The 23,167-nt window shown below is 43.8% G+C and overlaps 1 protein-coding gene and 1 long non-coding RNA gene across 4 annotated transcripts in view; one reads left to right on the top strand and one right to left on the bottom strand.

Moving 5' to 3' along the window:
• Window positions 1–40: 40 nt before the first annotated feature.
• On the bottom strand, window positions 41–2,498 carry LOC149863433 (uncharacterized). Of its 2 annotated transcripts, none has more exons than XR_016442649.1 (3): window positions 2,249–2,498; window positions 985–1,130; window positions 41–289 (listed from the first exon to the last, which is right to left on the bottom strand). It is a non-coding gene; the product is annotated as an uncharacterized LOC149863433 (long non-coding RNA). The 2 variants fall into 2 exon arrangements; XR_016442648.1 differs by having other exon boundaries at window positions 41–224.
• Window positions 2,499–2,595: 97 nt separating this feature from the next.
• EPS15 (epidermal growth factor receptor pathway substrate 15) overlaps window positions 2,596–23,167 on the top strand; it is a 97,348-nt gene continuing 76,776 nt past the window's right edge. For both annotated transcript variants that reach the window (XM_090048408.1, XM_090048409.1), the window contains exons 1-2: window positions 2,596–2,668; window positions 19,264–19,305. In XM_090048408.1, coding sequence (XP_089904534.1) covers window positions 2,642–2,668; window positions 19,264–19,305 — 69 coding nt within the window. In that variant the 5' untranslated portion in view covers window positions 2,596–2,641. The remainder of the gene's footprint in view (window positions 2,669–19,263; window positions 19,306–23,167) is intronic.

Raw genomic sequence — 23,167 nt, 5'->3', positions numbered from 1 at the left:
AGTAGAACAAAGGACATTTATTACACTAGCTGTGGAACAAAGGAAATCTATTTATTATACAGAGAATTAATCTTGGATGAGAAAAGATACGGAATCAAACCATTATTAGATCTATCTTCACATAGTTCGTTGGCATTCTGACTCTGGCCACCTGCAGAGTCTGTAGTCTTTGGATCATCAATCGAGTCTCATGCTTCCCTTCTTGCAGCTTACTTCAGAGCACGCTGAAAAGAGTACGGTGTTACTTGAACCTGAGTCTCCACTGCCTTAGACTTTGTGTACACCTGAGCTGAGTCAGAAGAGGGAGAAAATGTTGCCAAACCAGAATGGTAGCATGTTTTTCCTACTTTGCACAGGTACAGATGACAGACTCTGCACTGGGCTGAACACTGAATGGAGATGAATTACTGGTTGGTGCTGCTAAGGAGGGAGAGAGAGCAGGTAGTTCTAAATGACCTTTTAATCTCAGAAATTATTTTTGCTTTCATGCATGGGTGACTGGTGCCTCCTGAGTCAGGGGGGCACTTGCCCCCTCTGACTGAACAGTCAGTGACCGGAAGTGGGGGGTAGGGGATAGGGTCTCACCACGGCTGATCCCACAGGCCAGGGCCCCACCGTGGCCAATCCTGCTGACAGCGGGGAGGGTCCCCTTATGGTGGCCAATTCTGCTGACCCGCAACTGGCAGCAGTGCACCACTGGCACATCTGGGGATGCTGCTGGCATTTCCGGGTCAGTGGGATCAGCCACAGGGGGACCGCTTCTCCTGGCACACTCCCTGGCTGGTGCTCTCAGGGGGAGCAACAGCGCTTTCGCCTGCTCCCCCCGCCCAGGAACGCTGGCTGACAGGGGGTGCACGTGCACCCCTATGTGTTGTGTAAATGAGACCAGCTTCAGGATTGTTGAATTACGCCAGTGGCAGCGATCCCATTGAGCCGGTTGTGCTAGCAAAGCATTGGACAAAATCGTGAGTGTTCCAGACTCACCCAAGCCATGGCCCAGGCTCTCTCTTTCCATCTGAGATACTCTGCACCAGTTTTCTATCACTCAGCGATTCCCTTTTGTTGGATGGAATTTATGGCTGTCCATTCAGGGCTGTTTTGGGCTGCTTTCTGCTGCACACGTGAAAGAGCTGGACAAAGAACCAAGAATTAAAACTGAAGTGTAAATCATTAAAAAAATCAGGTCTCCCAACTCTTCCTTGAGGGGTTTACAGACAAACACAAAACAGGCTCAGTATTAGAAGGTACAGCAGATGTGGATGGGTGCGGACTCTCTTGGTTCACTTTTCAGATGCTGATTTTTTAATGGCATTATTTTTTTAATCAAGAAAGGATAGAGAAATGACTTAGGGAGCTAGTAATTTATACTGTACCGTTAAGACTTAGTTCAAGTGGAATGGAGTATGAAAAGGTCAAGTATGAGGAAATATATTACAGGTGACCCTTGTCATTTGCGGGGGATATATTTTCGTATCTCTTGTGAATGGCGAAATCCGTGAATGAGATATCCGCTCATGAACGCAGTGTCCCCAGCGGCTGGGGAGGGGGGGCACAGCTCTGGCAGAAGTGCAGTGGCAGGAGCTTGGGGGCAGCAAGCACAGAGCTTCTGAGGAGCTCCTGGAAGTATATGAAGTGCATTTAAAATGCGAGTTTGGCATTTGCGACTATTTGAAACAGTGAATGCTGAACCCGTGAATAGTGAGGGTTTCCTGTCCTAGCTGACAGCATTCAAAATTGTGAATAATTGGTTAGAACTACCCTGTTTGTGTTCTGTATTCTTCCCTCTCTCAATAATTTCTTCTTTCTGCAGCTGTTCTGGCTGAAAGGCAAGTCAATAAAACAGACTTATCCTACTCACAAGCTCTTAAAAAAAATACTTCAATTGCTACATTGCCACTCATCCTGAAAGCGCATTTCAGATCTGTCATGCCACTCAAGCACAGGATAATTAGTCCAAAGTGATCCCTCACGCTATACAAACACCAGACTGAAAAATAGTATAGTGTTAAAAAATACCATTAAATAGCTCTTGAGCTCTTTTTATTTCTGTTGCAGAGGTATTGCGGAGGTGGGGCAAGCAGCCTGTGAAACACCAGCCAGGTAGAAGTCTCAGGGCCCAGTTCCTCTCTTTTAGGCTAGGGACAGACGTGACCTGGAACCGGTTTAAACCCTCAACACAACAGAAGTTCAGCACTCATAAACCGGTTTAAGATAAACCTGTTTGAATGTAGTATCAGACTTCACTGACCGGGTTCAGGAACCAATCTCCCGTTGATAACGCTGTTTCCTACGGGGAAGTGGGTTTCTAGTTACAACGTTTCGACTTAAGACGCGGGTTGCAGGAACCAATGTGTGCGGTGGGTAAAGCAAGAGCACTCTGCCCAGGAGGAGGCGGTGTAAGCCCGAGGAGTCCTAGTACCCCAACGCTATCCGAGCCCCTGGAAGGGGGACGCTGGAAGACGGCACCGCGGCCCAAAGCGGCGGCACTAGGACCGCGCAGCTGGAGCAAGGCCAGGAACGCGCGGGAACGAGACACGTGACGGAATGTGGGCGAAGCCGATGACATCCGGGGGCGGGGCTTGGGCGGGGCCGGGAAGTCGTTAGGGGGCGGGGTGGCCCGGTCGGGCGTGATGGAAGCAGCATGGCCGCCCGCTTCTCCCTGACGCAGGTACCGGTCCCGCGCCCCTCTCCCCCCAGGCCCGGTCCGGCTCCCGCGCCCCCACAGCCCCGGGAAACGCGCCTCGCTCGGGGTAGGGGCGGCTCCGGGCGCCGGCACCCTTCAGCCTCGGCCCCCGGGCTCGGGAAACGCCGCCATTCCCGCTCCCCTGCCAAACTGCCGACCCAGAGGGCTCCTTCCCGCTCCCCTCATCTCCTTCAGCCCCCTCTTCCCTCCCCGCAGGGCAGGTGAAGCCCCGGTCCCTCAGGGCGGAAAGACTGAGCACCTTTGAAGCCTGGTCTTAAAAAGGATTGCTAAAGCAGATAGCGATGGAGAGAAACGCGAGGGAAACATTAGTTGTTGTCGAGAAGGGGGCTGCAAACAACATAAAAAGGGTCGTGACACCCCCTTTCCAAATGCACGGTGCCTCCCCACAGCCCCAGCACTCGAGGAGCCCTGGAGAAAGGCAGCGAGGATGCTCAGCAGTGTGGAGGGGCTTCCCTAGGAGAGGCTAAAAAGGCCTGGCTTGTACCCTTTAGAAAGGAGGCGTATGGTCAGGGTTTAATGGCAGAGAGAAAGGACGCAGGGATTTTATTATTTGACTCATTCTCTCTCTCTGGGTAGGAGAATGAGGGGTCACAAAAATGAGGCGAGTAGGCAGGAAGTTTAAAACTAGCAAAAATAAGTGATTTTTCATGCAGTGGAATGGAAATGTGTAACTCCTTGGCTCCGGTTGTTGCGGAGGCTGACGGTGCAGCCGGGTCCAGAGAGGGATCAGACACCTTTTTGGAGGAAAAGGGCATCGGTAGCTGTTGGGCTTGGGAGCGAGGCACGAGGCCACTGAACTAGAGCATCCTAGACTTTAAATGTGGTGGCTGCAAGTGAGAGAGGAGCAGTGGGGGGGAAAAACCTGGTCAGACCCTCTTCAGTCTGCCTTTCAGCATCCGCTGCCTGTCTCTGTGACCTGCGAGACTTGGCAAGACGGACCTGTAGGACGGACCTATAGGCTGACCAGGTAAATGGCAATTCTTACGTTCGAGGAGCAAGCTTGTCTAGCTTTTTCTTTGCTCGTACATGCCGTTGTGGGAGAGCTGCTCAGCTCAGTGCGGTCGCCCGGTGCATTTCTCTTATGGAACAGCTTGTTTCTCTTTTCTAAAAGCAAAAGATAACAACAGCGGAGTTCGGATACTTGCAATTTATGTCCATTGAGAAGCTAAGAGGCTTTAGGCTCTGGAGGTGGCTCTTTCTAAATGGTATATAAGTGACTGTTTTGGTTTTTTTTTTTGAATTCTTAAAATTTTTGTTACGTTTCAGCTGGTACAAATTGAGACAGAAGAGTTGTTGACATGGTGACTTAATATCTCAGATGTTAAAGACGGGCGAGTGAAAGAATAACCTGGTTTCTGGCATAGCTGAACTCAAAGGCCTTGCGCCTTTAGAGGAAAAAGGAGGAGTGTGTGTGTGCTGCATTATGAGATGCTGATTTTTTACTGAGGAATTAAGAGCACCTGTCCCTCAGTGCTATTCTGTCTGTTTCCCCTTATTTTCCTCACCATTTTTGAATACTTACAGTCCCACATGTTTTTTTCCCTGCCAGCAGCATGGATGCCAAAGAGGTGATGGAGTGTTTCCTGCCAATTAGGCCTGGAAAGGTTCTCATATTTGCTCTGTCTGACCTGGAACTGGTCTGGCAAGGAGGCAGATGGGTCAGATGAAGGGAATGAATGGTGTTTTCAGTAAATGGATAGTAACTGCAGGCCATCTGGACATCACTAAATGCTGTTTCTGGGCTTGGGGAAACTTGCATATATTGCAGTTCCAGGATGGTCAACAGTGGCAGCTGAACTCGTATATGGAAGCCAACATTTCTCACGCCATGTGCTGAGGTTGCTCTTGTCCTCCATCACTGACCTGGCAGCTCTGCTGGTCCGAAAGTAGGTGGCAGTTGCATAGTGGCAGCTGAGGACCCTAGATTGTTACTGCTCTGTGGAAAATCTGTTTGGCCCAGTCCAGATGTGCAGGCAGGTGTGGTTTGTGGTGCCACAAATGGCATGCCCGGTACATTAAAACATGTTCCTGGAGGAGCTGGGGTGGAACTCAAGACACATTTATTTCTCCAGGTAAAAAGAAATTAGAAGCTTTACTAATATGCTAGGAGTCTAGGGCCATATTTCGTAGATTTCATAGACGTTCAGGTTGGAAGGGACCCCAGAGGATCATTGAGTCCAGCCCCCTGCCCCATGGGAAGGAAGTCAGCAGGGATCCTATGATCCCAGCAAGTTAAGCATCCAAATGTGTCTTGAAGGTGTTCAAAGTGGGTGCTTGAACCGCCTCTGGTGGCAGTCTATTCCAAACCTTGGGGGCTCAGACAGTTAAAAAAAAATGTTCTTCCATATTACAGCCTGAATCGGTCGTGGCAGAGTTTGTGACCATTTGCTTTTGTGATCCCTTGGGGTGCTTTGGTGAACAGATGTTCCCTCAGATCCTGATGAGCACCCCTGATAAACGTATAGGTGGCCACCAGATCACCCCTGAGCCTGTGCTTTTCTAGGCTGAAGAGTCCCATGGCTCTCAGCCTCTCAATATAAGGTCTGTTTTCCTGTCCTTTGATCATGCACGTGGCTGTCCCCTGCACTCTCTCAAGCTTCTCCATATCCTTTTTGAATTGTGGAACCCAAAACTGGACGTAGTACTCCAGCTGTGGCCTCACTGAGGCCGGGTACAACAGGAGAATGATGTCATGCGATTTGCTTGAGATGACGTCCCGGGATTTGCTTGAGAAATGTATTTCAGTTTAAGATGGAAGTAAAAATCAATCTAACTTTATTGAAATGAGCATTATTTACTATGTGTAATTTGCCATATTGTGTATTAAAAACTCAACTAGGCAAAATGTGCTCAAACTCTGCAGTCATTAGAATTAAGCATGCATCTTTTTCAGATTCATAAACCAAACATAAGCCTTCCAGAGCATCTTGAGGGTGTGTCCAATGCTTTGTTGAAAGTTATTTCCACACCTGAGTTAATGTTTTTGGCTAGAGTTGAAAACAGCCTGCAGGGCTGTGAACTAGGTGCTACATTACTAGGAGCAGACAGCAGAATTGCAGAAGAAGTAATAGCTTAACCTAGTGGAATCGTAAGACCTTTAAACAAAGATAGGCGGTTGTTAACACTTGTGGAATGAAGAGCTGAGAAGGAATCAGGCAGATTATAATGAGCTGTTAAATCAGTGGACTCCCTCTCTGCTGCCTGAATAGAAATGCTGCTGCCACTGCCAGGAAACTGGTTTTAAACTTTGGGTGAAGTAGAAGTCAAAATGAGTGCAACTGCACTACTGTACACCCCTGGATTTGGTGCTGCCTATATGCTGGGAGATGCCTCTTACACTTTGTTTCCCTGACTTGGGTAGCCATACACTGGAAGTCTGGACAGTAACAAACAGAAACTCAATACCCAAGTCAGCAGGTGCTGAATGGCTATTGAATCTGGAGGGAATGTCTCACAACAAGGCTCGACTTTAGCAAGTCCAGCATCAGCACTATAGTTGCAGTCTGCTTTGTTCTGTGTGGTGTTTGTGAGGGAGAATCCAGTACGGCAGCAGGTGGAGCGACCACTGGCTGACAGCTGGGAGTAAAGGAGATAAGTAAAGCCCAGAGGCCTCTGTTGCATCATGACTTATGCTAGTATCTAGTTTTAAAGAGGCTTGGCAGGTAGGAAGTAGTGTGACTGTGCATGGAAACAGCTATCAATTTTTTTGGCACTTGCATTGTATTTCTGTTTGCAGTAATCAAGGCATTAGAAGTAACAACAACAGGTGCTTAAAATTGGTGATGGAGCAAACAAACCTGTAGGCAACCCACCAGAGAAAAAAATCCTTACAAACCACACCCAAAATCATTAACTTTGGGGTAGGAAAGAGTGTCAAGTGTCACTTATCACACTGTGAAAGGCAAGTGTGACTGCCAGCCCTGTCCATGCTTGTTTTTCATTTGCTGCCATATGGTGGCATGGTGGTGTTTATGTTGCTGGAGGAGGAAATTTAACTCCAATACAAATGTGAGGTTTTATCAGGTTGTGGTCCCTCTGTGTCTAGATGTTGACAAAACTCTAACATAAACCAGGCCTCTGCAAAAGGGTAATAAGACAAAATATATAACCCGCCTGCTAGCTGCAAGACCAAGGAGTAGGGATCGGGGAGGGTGAGAGAGACAGTTATTCAAGTACAGTCTAAAGTGTTGGTGTGTTCTGATTTCCCCTCCAGTTACATTAGATCATACTCAAACGTAACTAGGAAGTTGGGTGTTCCCAGATTGAGACTAGGGTACTCTCCAGTGGTTTGACAGCTGTAGTTTTTGGAAATATTTGTCTTCCTTGGCATTAATAAACTGAAGCTACGGTATTCAAATAAAATTTCCTAGGAGTAAAGTAATGGTTGCACATTAGGGTTTTATTCTTTTGGAGAACAGAACATATTTCAGTTTGCATGTGTAACGGGCCTTGCAGAATTAAGGTAATTTGAAATAACAACAACATTCCTGCAAAACGTATTCATGGGTTTCCATTGAAAATACTCTGTGTGACTTTGGAGTGAAATTAAACTTTGGAATTAATGTTGGCTCTGTGTAAGTAGCTTATATGCACACTGGTGGCCTACCTATTTAACATGCCTTCTAACCTTTACGTTTTGGGGGAGCATGATCCAAAGTGCATTTCCTCGCTATCCCTAGTATGTGTGTGGATTTGCACTAATGCTTTAGACAGCATTATAAATGCATGTATTGAGTGATTGGGATTCAGGAGGGAATATCAGTTCTTTAAAGGTGTGAGAGAGACTTAGAGTTATGCTTAGTTTTTGTTCTTTGTTAATAGATACATAAATAACAAGCTTAACAAAATGATCTTACCACTTTGTGATAAGATAGACTATGTCTGAGAGTCAGGCCTGCCCTGATCTAGGTTTTCTTTATCTTAATTGTCCAAGTATGTAGAAATGCAGCAATCTGTGTGGAGAGAGACTTTGTTCTTATTATATTACTCTATGTGCTGTTCAGTGGTGTACAAGATAAAATTGACTCATTCACGAACTCAGGCAGGCATGTGTGCGTGCAAGATCGAGGATTTTTTTTGACACGTAATTGACAGTTCCAGTAAGGACTCTAGTTGCGCAGTAGGAATGCCATGGGGTAGTGGCGGTGCTTGAACCCTGGGCTCGATGGGTTCTGTGCCCCCTTCTATTGGCCTCTGCTGAAATGAGCAGGACTGAGCGGAGTGGGAAGAACTGAGGTGACACTTCTTAATACAAGATATCAGTTAGCACTAGTGACTTGGTTGGGCCCTGAACTACTGCTTTGGAGCTGAAGAACTCTCTGTGCTGTTTCAAATGCCTAAATTTATTTTTCCTTCCTTCCTCTTCTCTGATGCAACACTAACATCTTCCCTTTGTCACACACCCTCTCCTTCCTGCACCTGTCCCAGAACACCTCAATGTGACTTCCCTTTTGATTGCTAGCTGTATGTATAGAGTGTAACTGTTGCACTCGGTGTAGAGCAGTGGTTTTCGATCTGTGGTCTGCAGACGCCTGGGGGCTCCAGACTATGTCTAAGCTATCCATGAAAGGTGATTATGATCAATCAAAAGTATGTGAAAACCTACACTTACAATTCAAGGGGGTCTGCACCTCTATTCAAAGTTTGCAGAGGTCTGCACTTCCATTCACATTTTTTTAGGGATATGCAAATGAAAAAAACGTTGAAACGACTGGTATAGAGCATGTTAGTTTCTGATTTTGGATATGTCGTCTTCTGTTGCTTTCAGGTAGGGAACCAAAATAAAGGCATTAAAATATTAACTGTTCTTGTTTCATCTTCTTTAAGCATAAGTTGGGTTATATCAAATACGAAGATTAACTCTTTGGCATAAACTTTCCAAACTTGGTCATCATAAGGCTCATAGGAAAGTAGGGCTGGAAGGGACCTCACAAGGTCATCTAACTAGTCCAGCCCTGCTGCTCAAGGCAGGATCATTCCTGACTAAACCACCCAGACCACGGTTACTGTGTCTGAATTTTGGAGTGAGAAATGTTAATGATCTTTGTAAACTGCTGAGTACACACTCCTTTAGATATAGGCCTCTTTTGTGTGTCTTGATACGGGCGTTTTTAAACCACTGGTGCTTCACTTAGAGCAGATATAGGGCACTTAAAAGTACTGCTCTGTGTATGTGTGAGTGAGAGCAAAGCTGACCATTTGTGGCAGCTGATGATTTGACCAGTAAAGTGCAAAAATGTGAGAAAAGTTGAAAGTGTTACTTTTCAGAAAAATTTCAGAAGTTGTTAAATATTCTTCATAACATGGAAGACTTGCTTGTCTTTTGGAAGGGTTTTGTGCTAAATATGAGAACTAGAAGAAAAGGTGTAATGAATTTTTATATCCCATTTTAATTGCAAATTTCAATGTTAATTTAAATATCATATTACTGCATCTGTAATTATATGCATACTTTGAGGATGTAGTTGAGCATTCATGCTGGTTTCTAACCTGGATGTCTAATTAAAGCATTCTCACAACATTCCCTATACTGTTGGAAAACATAATTTTAAGATATATCAATGCCACTCATTGCTTAACTGTACAGTAATGTACACCCATTATAAAAACTAACCAGTCTCTCTTTTTCTGCATAAATCCCAGACAGGTTTTTCACATCCTCAGTAAATCGGCACAGTGACAAAATTCAGTTTTCTGTAAGACATTATGACTTGTGAATAAGGAGAATTGTGGGGGTGTTTGTTCTTTTGTCAGTAAAACTGCTTTCCTGTTTGACTTGGAGGAAATATTTAAGTGTGTGTGGTGTGTTTTATCTTGTTAATTCTGGTGGGTAGAATAATCACTGCTAATAGATCGGAGCAGGAGAACAAATGCTAAAGTAAGTTATTTAATCAGTCAAGGTAGAGTGGTATCTCCTTCAGCATTTAGCAAGGTGGAGGAACACTGCTTTTTAATCCCTGAAAATAAAAATACTAAAAATTAGGGGTGCACCAATAAAGATTTTTTGTCTGGTACTGATAGCCGATTATTTACCAGCCACATCGGCCAATACTGATCCAATAGCCAATATGCAGCCTGGTGAGCAGTGTCTGGCCAGCAAGTCTGTAGTGGGGGCAAAAGGGTGTGGGGGAAGGAAGGGATGTGGGGGGGGGGCAGATTGAGGCCCCCCCTATGGTAAGAGAGGGAGTGAGATGGGGCAGACACGTCCCAGCCAGGCCAGTGCATGGGACCCTGGGAGTGGGGCAAAGCTCGTTTAGGAGGCATGGCGGGGTTGGCTCCCTGCCGCTGCGTGCACCCCTGGGGGAGGCACGGGAGGCATGTGCCCCCTGGATTTGTGTGCAGGGTGGAGTCTGGCTGTCCGCTACAGGCTCAGGGCCGGGAGCTGCCCCAGCCTCTTCCCGGCAGGAGGGCTGGGCTGGGGCTGCACTCAGGGTGTTGACAGCAGTGCTGGGAGGTGGGCTACAGCTCTCCAAGGGATGCTGCCCGCCTGCCCTGAGTACAGCCTGGCGCAGTCCCCAGCCCTGAGTCAGCAGTGGGCAGCCCACCCTTTCCCTGGCGCACAAATCAGGGGAGGGGGGCACATGCCCCCAAACCTCCCTTGCTGTGGTGGGGAGCCACCTCCCCATGCCCCCAGACAAGCCACCTGTGGCTCTGTCCTGCTGCCACCGGGGTCAAATTCACCACCCTGGCTGGGTAGTACCTGTCCCACTCCTTTCCTCACAAGGGGGCTTCAATCTCCACCCCCCCCCCGCCTTTTTCCACCCCTTCCCCCAACTTGCCAACCAGATGCTGTTCTCCAAACTGCCAGGCTGCATTCCTGGCCCCGTGCATGCTGTGGCTGCACATATGCACACAGCATATCTTGGTGACATTATCAACTACACCGGTCAAAAAAAGCTGATTGCTGATAATGTTCATTTTCCCCTTATTGGCCCCGATCTGGTATGGACCGATATATTGGTGCACCTCTATTAAAAATGATTTATAAAAAATGTTTAATGTTGATGCCAGTATTAAGGAATGTCTAGTTCATCTTTTCACTGATGGCAAGCCTGACGGTTCGGCTTGGATGATGGGGGGTTGTAAAACATTGGAAAACAGAAATCAAATCTTTGTTTACTTTCAGATGATGAAGAATATCCATGCACAGCATAAAATATCTTAAATCTCAACTATTTCAGTGAGTATACAGTTGAGCTGTTAGTGAAGTACAGTAAAAGGGCGCATATTAAATGTGTGTGTGTTCACTCAGTGTTCTAGGGTATAGGACATTTTGTTCAGAACAAAGTTTTTATTTTTTTTTTGCTGTTGGGAAAACTCTCTGGCCTACAAGAGGAGTCCACTGGAAAACTTTATTTTAGTGTTTTGCAGATAACATAATTATGAGAGAGATGAAAAGACCCCAACGAAAATGAAATCTTGGAAAATTTCAGTGAAACTTTTAGAGCGATATTAGATTGAAGAGGAAAAAGTTCTGGAAAACAAATACTTACTTTGTCTGTGCAGGGTTAAACATTTCAGGGGATGGGAGAGAAGAAAATGCCTCCCCCAGGTTATAGTTTATGATCCCTTGTTACTGCTGTAGGGGTTAATTGGTGCAAAAAAGCCATACAAATTTTTCTATTGTAGACAAAGCCCTTGAGGTGATGGTGGGCGGCAACTAGATAGGAGTTAATGATACATCAGTGATAAAAACCAGTCAATTTTTTTGTTGCATGTTTTGGGGCATGGAGTAACATGCGGTGCTTGCATACTTTTAAATATTGTGGTTTTGCACTCAAGTGCTGAACCTGAACAATTATGACAAATTGAAGGAATATATAGTGAAGAACTATAAGAGAAATTCAAATATTTAAAAAGCATGATCTTGATAAAGGACCAGAGAAAACTGTAAAAATATGTAAAGGACAAAGAGGAATAAAAGGGGGCCCTGTTAGTTTTAACTGGATGAAATTTGCCAGGGGAAACTAGGCTGAATATCAAGAACAACTTCCTGAAACTGAGATGTACTTGGCTGTGGAATAGTGTAGGGGAAGCTGAGAGAAATATTTCCCTTGAAACGCTTTAACCAAGCAGCAAAACAATAAAAAAGAGGGAGAGAAGTTGCCTCGGTAGTCTCCCTGCCTCCCCATATTAGCTGTTTCATTCTGTTTCTGTAAACCTGTGCAACATTTGAAAAGAGGCTGCCGCTAGAAATGTTGAAGCTTTGAAATACATTTTTTTTACTTTTGGCTAATTACGGGTGATTCTCTCCCCCCCCCCAGTTTATCTCTGTATTTAATTATATCGAGTCCATCTTGATATACTGCTGTGCTTAAACAGTCCACTACAGTATTGTGAACCAGAGTGGGCCAGAAGAAGGCAGACACTGAAAGGTTGACCAAAATAATAAAACGCATCCAGTCCCTTCTTTATATGTAATTATAGTGCCACAGAAGAGCTTGGGTGAGGAAAGGATGGAGAGGGTTTTACTATGAAGACTTGGGTCATTTCTGAAATACGCACTTTCAGAATGAGATGGGCCTGAGCACACTAGTATTTAATCTGTCACAGCTTCACACAGTGTCTACGAGCTATCCTTCCATTCAGATGGGTGGAAGAAACTAAAGTATTAATGTTTTTGGATTGCTTTCTTTTCCCTTTCTAGGTGGATGATAGTCTTGCTCATTTACTTTGTTAACTAGGAGAAGCAGGAGTGGAGGAGTAGGCTGTTTGAAACAGCATAAATTTATGCCAGTGGAAGTGAATGGAAAGGACAAAAACTTGCAAGGGATAACTGCAATCAAAAGGGGAGAAAGGAAGAGGCCAACATGAAGCTGATTTCCATGTCTTATGTTAGAATAGAAGGGCCCACACATTCTCCACTCAATACTCGCTCTGGAGCAGGGGTGTCAAACTCACCTTGCCCTGTGCTGGATCCAGACTGTGGGGCTCTCCGTGGTCAGATCTGGATGCGGTGGCAGGAATGGGGTGGGCATTAACACAGGTGGTAACGTAGCCATCATGCAGCCCCCTCCACAGCGGGGTTCTGTGCCCCAGATTTCAGCAGTGAGCCCTGTCCTTGAATTTTTCATCCCTCTATGAGCCGCAGGGGCAGAATTACATGGCTGACAGCTCATGGGCTGTGCATTTGACACCTCTGCTTTACAGGATAAATACTAGAACAGATTTTAATCTCCTGACATAATCTGTTTCTTTAAATGGAACTTGTAATTCTGTGTCTTAGTTTGTTGAACACAGTGGAATGTAACCTCTCTGCCCTTCCTCTTGTGCTGCAAACTACTCCACCGTTCCTAGTTAGCAGCTGTGATCGGTCTAGTAAAGTGGAGACACACACCGTGTTACCTGATGAAATTCCCAAGTGTCGCTACAGTATTCATTGTATTCTTGTTACGCTGATGGAAGTCAAGACCTTGTCTGGTTCTTTCCTCCTGTGCTAATCTTCTTGTTCAGTGTTCTTTCTGTGGCAAAACCATGAAGTCTCAATCCAGTAAGTTAATTTAAATCTTCCAAGCTACCAAGTTTCAGAGGAAATTCCATTTATTGCAGTGATACTAAAGTTGCAGTGAATATGAGACCTCAAAATTGGAAGTCTTTTTATTTGTCTTTTTTAAAGAGTTTTTTTTTAATTGGCTGTTATAATGGGTGTTGAATGAAAAGATTGTTTTGCATTTGTAAAATGCTGTAGCTTCAGGATCTGAGTGTTGTGCATGTGTTTCCTGTCCAAGAGTTGCTATGATAAATTTGGCTGGAATAGAGGTTGGCTGAACAACTGGATGACATTAGTCTGCCATTTAAATGATCTACAAAACAATGGTCCCTGTCTTGGGGGATGGGATGGAGATGGGAGAGAACAGGGGTGACAAATTAAGATGAAGCCTCTGAGCACTTGCAGTTGTATTGTTTTGTTCTTCACACTTGCCAGCCAGTTTTTGCCAGCCAGTTTTGTTCAGTTTTCTGTGTGCGGCTTCAGTGTGGCTGCTTGATTGCCTGAGTTAGCATATCTGTGGATTTGACACAAATGAGAAGGTTGAGGGATATGTTTAGATTATTATAAAATATTGAGTTGAGTTGACTTGACACACATACAGCACCGAGGCTTACGTTTAGTCATTCTGACAGTCATGTGTCAAGTCTTAATGCAGGCATCATTTCAAGTAGTTGTATCAAACTAAAGATCCTTTTTCTGGGAAATGTTTTAATATGAGCTACAGCTATTTAATATTCACTTATGTTTAACATTAACCAGTCATTTGATACTTCTGTAAACATTTCTGAACCCCCTACTAGTGAGGGGTTGACCGTTAGTGTCTGAACATTGGTGCCTAAATAGGCAAGTTCTCAGCAGGCGTATGAAAATTAATGAAATGGTGTATAAAGTCTTTTGACATGGTGCCACTTTTTAGCAGATTAAGGAATAAAGAAAATTCCTAATAAATTAACATTTTCAAAACATTAAGTTTTAAAGAAAATGTACTGTAATACCCACCAGTGTGCAATATGTTTAATTCCTTGAGTCACATTAAATCTAATGAGGTAGCTGGGGAGAGACTTGGGGTGGTGGTTGGGTAAAAACTTGCTTTAGTTAGTAAGTGTTAAATTCGATCCCAAAAGAGCGGTCTGAATTCCAGCCTCACTTCCCCTCCCCCCCAATAGTGAGGCACAGAAAACAAAATAATTCCCTCTTCATACTTTAAAGTTTGTCATTAAATAAGCATATTTTCTAGGTGTTTTTCATAGTAATGATGTAATCATTACCTTCAGGGATGATCCTGCCTCGAGCAGGGGACTGGACTGGAAGGCCTCCTGAGTTCCTTTCCAGCCCTGCTTTTCTACGTTTCAGGGCAAAACCTTGTATTTATATGGAATTTTCTTCAGTCACTTCTTTGTGTTGGTTTTGAATCTTCATCGTCACTTTTTGCAGTCTTATCTGTTGCAACTCTCTTTCCAAGAGTTGGGTCCACAATGTTTAAAGCTTCTAGCCTCAAATATACAATCTGACTTTTGCTAGGGGGAGCAAATAATTAGGCTAGAACTCTTCGTGGCGATGAAAGTAGTTTGTTTAACTTCAGCAGAGTCTAATTTGTATAACATCTAACCATTAGGGCTGTACAAAGCTTTGGATGCTGCTTTGATTCAGAGGAGATTCGGCCCAATTCAGCGGCCAAATCTCTGAATCTGAATCGAATTGGGAAACCAATAAAAAGGGCTGAATTGTTTCAAAGTTCTCCAAATTATAGTTTCATAGCTTCAAATAGATTTGGAGAGCTTCAGAGATTCGGTCAGCCCCTGCTCATCGCTGCAGGGAGCTGGATCCAGACTCAGTGCCAGTAAGTAGGGGGTGGAGGAGGGCTGGAGGTGTGGGGAGGGGACCATGGGGGACCTCTGCCAGGCCCCATTCCCTGCCTATGCCCCCAGCCCCCCCCCCCCCGAGCGCCCCCAACTCCCACCCGTTCTCCCAGCCCTGTCAGTGGCTGCCTCGCCTTGCCCCAGTGTCCTGACTCTTTTTTTTTTTTAAAAGCCCCATACTCATTGGCCGCTGCAGCAGCTGTCGGGGGTTCTGGGGGCTTGTGGCAGAGCCCCCCACGCAGCACAGGGCAGTGGGGGGCAGCAGGGATTGCCTCCCACCTGGCAGCAACTGGTGAGGGAGGAGCTATTTTTTTTTTTTTAAAGAGCTAAGATGCTGGGGCTGGGCGAGGCAGCCATTGACGGAGCAGGGGATGGGGATGGGGCCTGTTTGATTTGGAGGCCGATTCATTATCGTCCGAATCTCCGAATCAGACTTGGCCGAATTAGTTCGGGACAGTGATTAAAATCACTGCATCAAATCACTGGTCCACAAATCGGCCAAATCCAAAGTGAATACTAGTTGCTTTGCACAAGCTTACTAACCATGCAACCATTGTATGCTTTTTGGAGCATAGAGGGACCTTTAATCTCCTGGAAAATCTTCCAGTGAAAATACTGACAAATGAGACTAGTGTTAGTCCAATTAATAAATGTCAAATGTGTTTAAACGAAGATTACTTTAGTAACAGGACAGGAAGGGGGGCACCTGTATCATCTAGTCCAGTCCCTTGCTATAGTCAGTAGATGTCATGTTGCCTCTTCCAGAAACTCGTCCAGCTGCATCTTAAGGATGGGGATTTTTTTGCCTGTGTACTATTGTTTGAAGACTGTCCTGGAACATCATTCCTCTGATCATTAGAAATATTTTTTATTGTCAGCCTCAGTGTGCTTATGGCCAATTTATACCTACTTGTTCTTCTTCCAACAGTGTCCTTTAGCTTAAAAAGTTCTTTACCTTCAACCTTAATATATTTGACGTGGAGCAGTCATCCTCTGTCAGCCTTCATTATGCTAGGTAAAAACAAGTCAACTTTTTAAAAAATCTTCTCATAATACAAGGGTTTTTTGGTTCTGTTTGGCATCCTGCTTAACTTCCTGAACTCCTAGATATTCTTGTTATCAATGAAGAGTTTTCAACATGAGTATATATACGTCTTAATACCTGCAACATGGGTGGAAGAAGGAGGTAGGATACAGTATTGGTAGAACAAGTTAAGGTAAGACGACCAGTTCTCTGAGACTGACCTGTAGCAGTTCAATATTTTGCAAAGATAGGTTGCTGAATCCCAGTTCTTATCTCTTACCTTTATTTGCCATATATTTTAAACTGTCACTAAATCAGCTTGGGGGTCCTCTTATAGTGAAAAGCTTTTCCTTGCAGGCTTAATTTCTTATTCTCTGGAATGTGCTCTTTTCAGTTTATTTTAGGGTTTTAAAAGGAATCTGTTTGCTGCACAAGTGCATATATGTTAGGGCCCTGGGACCCTGGAATAGAGGCAGGGGGCTCAAGCCTCCAGCTGCAGAAGGAGTTGGGGGGGCGGGGGAGAGCAGGATGCTGCTGTGAGAAAAATGTCACTGCCAAGAACCAAGTTAACCCTTTCTTGGTCTTGAAACCACTGCAGATTTATATGCCAAGCAAGGATCCAAAGCCCTGAATTCTGTGGTGGCTGCAGGGCCATGGAGGGGTTAACCTGGCTCTTGGTGGCCTTTGCTGCCAGCTGTGCTTGTTATCTGATAGCTGATTTTATTTGTGAAGGCTGATGTAAAAAAAGAATGAAATATTTTGGTCTTTTCTGAATTATCTGTAACTAGATTGCCTTCTGAGTTCTGTAAGGGGCTTATGGGTTCTCTGTTCTTCCTCTTACTTTTGACATACTTGTAGAATCCCTTTTTGTTGTCTTTTAGGTTGCTTGCCTGTTGCATCTTCAATTATACCTTGGCCTTAATTTTCTCCCTGCACACCTGTGTGATATGCTTAAACTCTTCCCTTGTAATATGACCAAGTTTCCACTATTTGTAGGGTTGCTTTTTTGAGTTTCAGTGCATTGAAGAGATGGTTGTCAAGCCAGGCTGGACTCCTGTTGCACCTCCCATTCTGCTCTTGTATTGGGATAGCTTGCTTCTGCCCCCTTGAGAGGGCGTCCGTAAAGTATAGCCAGCTCTCCTGGACTCCTTTTCCCTTCAGACTTGCCTCCCAGGGGATAATGCCTACCAGTTCCCTGAGTTTGTTAAAGTTTGATTTTTTGAAGTCCATTGTCTTTATTTTGATGCTTTTCTTCCCTCTTCCCTTAGGGTCTTGAACACCGTCATTTCATGGTTGCTGTCACCCTAGTTACCTTCCACCTTCATGTTCTTAACCCATCGCTCCTTGTTTGTGAGCAGTCCCTACTCCCGTGTCCCCAGTTGGCCTCTCCATCACCTGCATCAAAAGTTATCTCTATCACACTCCCAGAATTTGCAGGACTGCATGTTCACTACTGTGTTTCCTTCCCAGCAGATGTCTTGATAATTAAAGTCCCCCATATGATCCAAGTCTTGTGATTTGGAAACTTCCATCAGTCGTTTAAAGGAGATCTCCTCCCCCTCTGCTGGTTTGGTGGCCTACAGCAGGTGGCCACCATGACATTCCCCCCCCCTTTTGCTGCCCTCCCTCTCTGACCTGCACCCAGAGGCTTTCAACAGACCTACCTCTTTTTTTGAAAGACACTGGGGTTTTTTAATGTGGTCTGGAAAAAACTTTGTGGATTTTCTTTCTAAACAAGTAGGTTTGCAGTGCAGAAATTCCTGACTCTTCTGGTCAGCAATGATTTTTTTTTTTTTTTAAAAGGTTTTGCTGTCATACTGCAGGACATTTTTTAGCTTACTTGTTGGAGGTAGTTGGGAATAAAACCTGGAATATTGCTAATTTCCATCTTTGCGTGCAAGTTATAAGTTTCCTAAATCAGAAATTAGAAATCAATGTTATACTTTTACATACAGATTTTTGGATTCATATCCTTATTCATGTGCATATAAAGGCTTCTATGATTAGTCATATTTCTGTATCATGGGGAATGGAAAGTGTTTTTGGCTTGTGTTCAAAGGAAGTGGTGGTTTTTGTCCCATTCTTATCAGTGTGTTGAAGTGCTAGATTTAATTGTGGTCAGCACTCTCTGTTAGATGTAGCAAAGGTAGCCCAATATATTCTATTGATAATGCTTGAATTCCACCTTATGGCAGTGTTCTCAAGTTGTATGCCTTAGGGAACATACTCATCATCCAAAAAAAAGAAATCTACAATTTTACCTCTTTGATTACGGTAGAAAGAAGGCAGTTCCCTAAAACCTGCAGCCCACGCCTTCCTGATTAGTCCCTCAGGCAAACATACTTTGAATGAGTATTTGAATAAGTGAATTGAGGGCCTTCTATAAGAAGCTTTGTTATCTCTCAAAGTTTAAATGTGGCTTGAGTGCCTAAGCTCACCACTTTCATAAAGCTTTTGTTGCATATGGAAACAAAGCTTTCTCAGGTAGTAGGGACCCATGCTGAAAGAACTTAATCCTAATTGCACTTTGTCAGTAATGACACCAATTTAGTTAGATCTGAGTAAAGTAATTGCTTTTGATTTCTGGCAATTTCACAGAGGAGGTTGCAAATTGAAAACAAGTCTTTGGAATGCTGAAACAGATGACAGGCTCGGATTTTGTAGTTAATTTTATTCTTGAATACTTTTTTTTCCTTAGCAAAATTGATTTTTTATGTTTTGTTATGTTTCATATCAAGCACTTAATTCTGGAAGAATAATTGAATTCAAATTGTATTCATATTTTGGGCTTTTTATTAATCTAATTAATTTTAAGAGTCACACGTCTTGACTTGTACCATGTAGTCAGCTAGCCTGGTGCTCATTATGGCCACTACCAATTACTTCAGAGCAGGAAGCTAGCAGTCTTGTAAAGAACAGTTATGAAATATAGAAATTAATAATTCTGATCAGTTAGAGACAATTTTATAGTTCTTATGTTGTCCCATCTAATACTATTATGAAGGTTCTGTAACATTACAGAATTGTGTAATCCTCCTAGTCTTTTGAAAAAAAACTCTTTATAAAAAACTTCTATTATATCGCCTTACTATTTAAATTCATGCAACTTGATCATACAAGGAAGAAGTAAACTAGATGGATAATTATGCATTTTAGTCATACCTCTTTACCTTTTCTTTCTTCACAGCTATCAAGTGCAAACCCTGTGTATGAGAAGTTCTATCGACAGGTATGTATTTTCTGGCTTACCCGTTTGCTTTACAATATCTATCTCTGTTTAAAAACAAACAAACAATGAAAACTTTGTGCTCATGTGCAGCTGCTGTTGGATGGTCACATTAGATGTGAAAGTAGAATATCTTTTTGTCACAAATGATGGAGTAGGGCCAGCAGTATATAACTTTATAGAATTGGCAGGGCAGTTGCTTGTGCTTTTAAAATACATTGTTAACAATGGTAAAGGCTTTGGACCAGGTCCACTCTCTCAAAAATTTAGAATCTGGCTGTTGGATGATTTCTTACTTATTTTGGTAGGGATCGAGATCACGCTAGGCCACATAAGCATGATACAGACACGGAAGTCTATTACAAGGAACCTACATGAGCTGCAGTTTCTGGGCTGGCTTTGCTAAGGGTTGGAAGTAAACAGGAGAACACGTAGCAGTAAAGCTGTACATTTGTTTCCCTTGATCTGGGTATTTCCTTGCCTATTGGCCTGAAATGAAGTGAATTATTAATTCTCTATCTCTGCTGTTGGTTTAAAAAAATCAGGCTGTTTTGTTATGTTCTGATATCTGAGTATATTGGATTCAAAGGAATTGATATAATTAACTTGGAGAATTCATAATTTCTTCTTCTTTAATTATCCCAGCCATTTCTTACTACACTTACCCCATATACTACTCTTATCCCATAAGCATAGAAAGAGAGTGAATAAAAGTGCTGTACCTCACCGGAAAGACTGCTGGAGAGAGTGAAATCTTGATGCAGATCCATTGACAACCGCTGCCTAACTCATCTAGTGTATTCAGAATTGAACTTGATCTTTGACTTGGTGTCACTTTTTTATTATAACATGCACTGGAGATCCTACCACCTTTTCTGGATTGGGCAGAGTCAAGTAGCAGCTCTTTTAGATAATACTTTACTTTGAGAGGTGCTGGGGCCAGTCTGTAGGCTGGATAGCACTGTGTTGCATGCAGTTTGCAGGGCCAGCCTGTGGGCCAAATCCAGATCTAGCATGTGGGGCTGTTTTGGTGTGGGTGTCACATGGAGCCTATGCTCCAGGTCTGGCCCTGCATGCTGTGTGAAGTACTCACCAGGCAGGCTCTGTGTGCTGGGTCAGGGCTGGCATATCCTGCATGCAATGCAAAAGACCAGTTGGAGAAATGCAGGTAGCACCATGGTCTGGATGACAGCTATGTTGGATGGATCTATCCCGCGAGCTGGATGTAATTTTTCAATTATTTTTTTTAAATCAATTTAATCTGTTCTGTTCTATGAATAATAGTGCATATTAGAGAGATCTCATAGATTTCATAGTCATTTGGGCTGGAAGGGACCCCAGAGGATCATTGAGTCCAGCCCCCTACCTCAGGGGCACGAAGTCAGCAGGAATCATAGGAGCCCAGCAAGATAAGCATCCAAATGTGTCTTGAAGGCGTTCAATGTGGGTGCTCGAACTGCCTCCAGCGGCAGTCTATTCCAAACCTGGGGGCTCAGACAGTGAAGAAGTTCTTTCTTATGTCCTGCCTGAATCGGTCACAGTGGAGTTTGTGACTGTTCAAGCTTGTCATCCCTTGGGGAGCTCTGGTGAACAGACGTTCCCCCACATCCTGATGAGCACCCCTGATAAACTTATAGGTGGCACCAGATCACCCCTGAGCCTGCGCTTTTCCAGGCTAAAGAGCCCCATGGCTGTTGTTGTAAGGTCTGTTTTCCTGACCTCTGATCATGCGCGTGGCTCTCCTTTGCACCCTCTCAAGCTTCTCCACATCCTTTTTGAATTGCGGAGCCCAAAACTGGACGCAGTACTCCAGCTGCAGCCTCACCAAGGCTGAGTACAGCGGGAGAATGATGTCCCAGGATCTGCTTGAGAAGCATCTGTGGATGCAAGCCAGTGTTTTACTCGCTTTACTAGCCGCAGCATCACACTGAAGGCTCATGTTCATCTTGTGGTCAACCATGACCCCCAAGTCCCTTTCATCTGTAGTGCTAACCAGCATAGCACTACCGAGCGTATGTGCATGGTGCAGGTTTTTCCTCCCAAGGTGGAGAACCTTGCATTTTTTTCGGTGTTGAACACCATCAGGTTCTCATCCACCCATTTCATGAGTCTGTCCAGATCCACCTGGATCACCCTCCTGTCCTCAGGTGTGGATATTTTACCCCAGAGTTTGGTGTCGTCGGCGAACTTAGCCAGTTTGCTTCTGATCCCAATGTCCACATCGTTGATGAAGACATTAAACAGTATAGGCCCTAGGACAGAGCCTTGTGGGACCCCACTGGTCACAGCGCACCAAGACAATTGCCTTCCATCGACCAACACCCTCTGGGTCCTACCGCGGAGCCAGTGCCCCAGCTAGCGGATCGTGGTGACGTCAAGGCTGCAGTTAGCCAGTTTAGCCGAGAGGTGATTGTGGGATACCAGGTCAAAGGCTTGTGTTGTTGATTGAGAGTGTTGTGACTACTGTGTCATGAAATAATATAAAAATATATGAAAATGAGAAGCCTTAAAATAAAATTCAAAATGAAAATTTTAAATTCTGAAATGAGACTGTTTTTGTTTGGATACACTTTTGCAGGGATCTAATATAATCTATATGATTTTTAAAAAACGGTTTTAATGAAATACATTTCTCTGTTAAATAGCTTCCAGAGAAATGTTCTGATTAGCTTTAGTCTAGAGGTGACACAGGTAGAATGATTGTGATGAGGTATGCCACAGGGGAAGAAAAACAGCAATTTCAAGCTAGCCAAAGGTGGGAATAGATTAGGTTTAAAATATTTACTGGTTGTATAATAGCTGGAGAACTCCATGTGCTAGTGAATTAGTATGGGATTCTAGTGTGGGATGTCTGAGAGATCTCCCTATTAAGAACTTCAGTCTTCCATACATCTCCACTGCTTGGAGGAGGGAGAAGACTGATTTCTATGAAGTTGCCGTCTTTGGACCTTACTCAGGCCTTAGAAACTCATTTTCATATGTCCCCCGTTGACTGGTAGGTGTTTGATGCATCTCCTATTTTTAATCCTTGATATTATTTGGAAGGGGAGAGGTTTGTCTCTTTTTGCTCCTCTCCTTACTCCCAAAAGAATGGATCTTCATTACTTACTTCTTTTTTTCCTCCTTGCTCTATATCTTTGATCCAGTAAGTTGTAGGGTAGGCCATTAAAGGATAGAAATGGTTCACCTGACTGCGTTAGGATTGGCTCAGAAATAAACTTGGAAGAGATAAACTGACAAAATTTAGTTGGGATTGCAGTACTTGCTCACTTAAACTCCATTGAAAAACAAATACGGGTGTGTCTACTTCAGTGTATGTGCAGTAGTCAGTTAATCGGGAGACTCCCATATTATAGAGATCTTGAGGACAGAAGAGATTATCTGCACACTTGTTGTGTTTACCAGATCAATACATCCTGATAATTTTACTGCCAAGCCCAAACAATAGTTCAGATATAAAAAAAAAAAAAATCCCAGTATTGCCGTTTCCCTAATTTTTTACCCACTGATTTGAGAATTCACCTGCTTTCTAATTGAATCTTGCTTTTGAAGTAGGACAAATCTGTACTTCAGAAGAGACATGAACATCATAATTATTCTCTGTTCCCCATTCTTAAACTAGTGGTGTTTTGAATATCCTGTCAGACAGCTCTAATTTGGAGTCAGTGAATTATACAGAAAACAAGTGTAATAGGATCATTTCCCTTTTAGAGTAGTTTGAACTTGAACTCTTACAAATAAGTATATAAAACTACTTCATTAAAAATGAAAGCACTAGGTATGTTTTAGCTTCTTTCTGGGGCTTTTTCTTTTTGATTGGTAATTGATTAGTAGTTGATTTTGACTTGTATAGATTTGATGGATA

The sequence above is a fragment of the Crocodylus siamensis genome, chromosome 5 (assembly GCF_052110815.1).
Source record: "Crocodylus siamensis isolate JL-2025a chromosome 5, ASM5211081v1, whole genome shotgun sequence".
In the NCBI taxonomy this organism is placed as follows: domain Eukaryota; kingdom Metazoa; phylum Chordata; order Crocodylia; family Crocodylidae; genus Crocodylus; species Crocodylus siamensis.
This window is presented reverse-complemented; position numbering and strand designations above follow the sequence as displayed.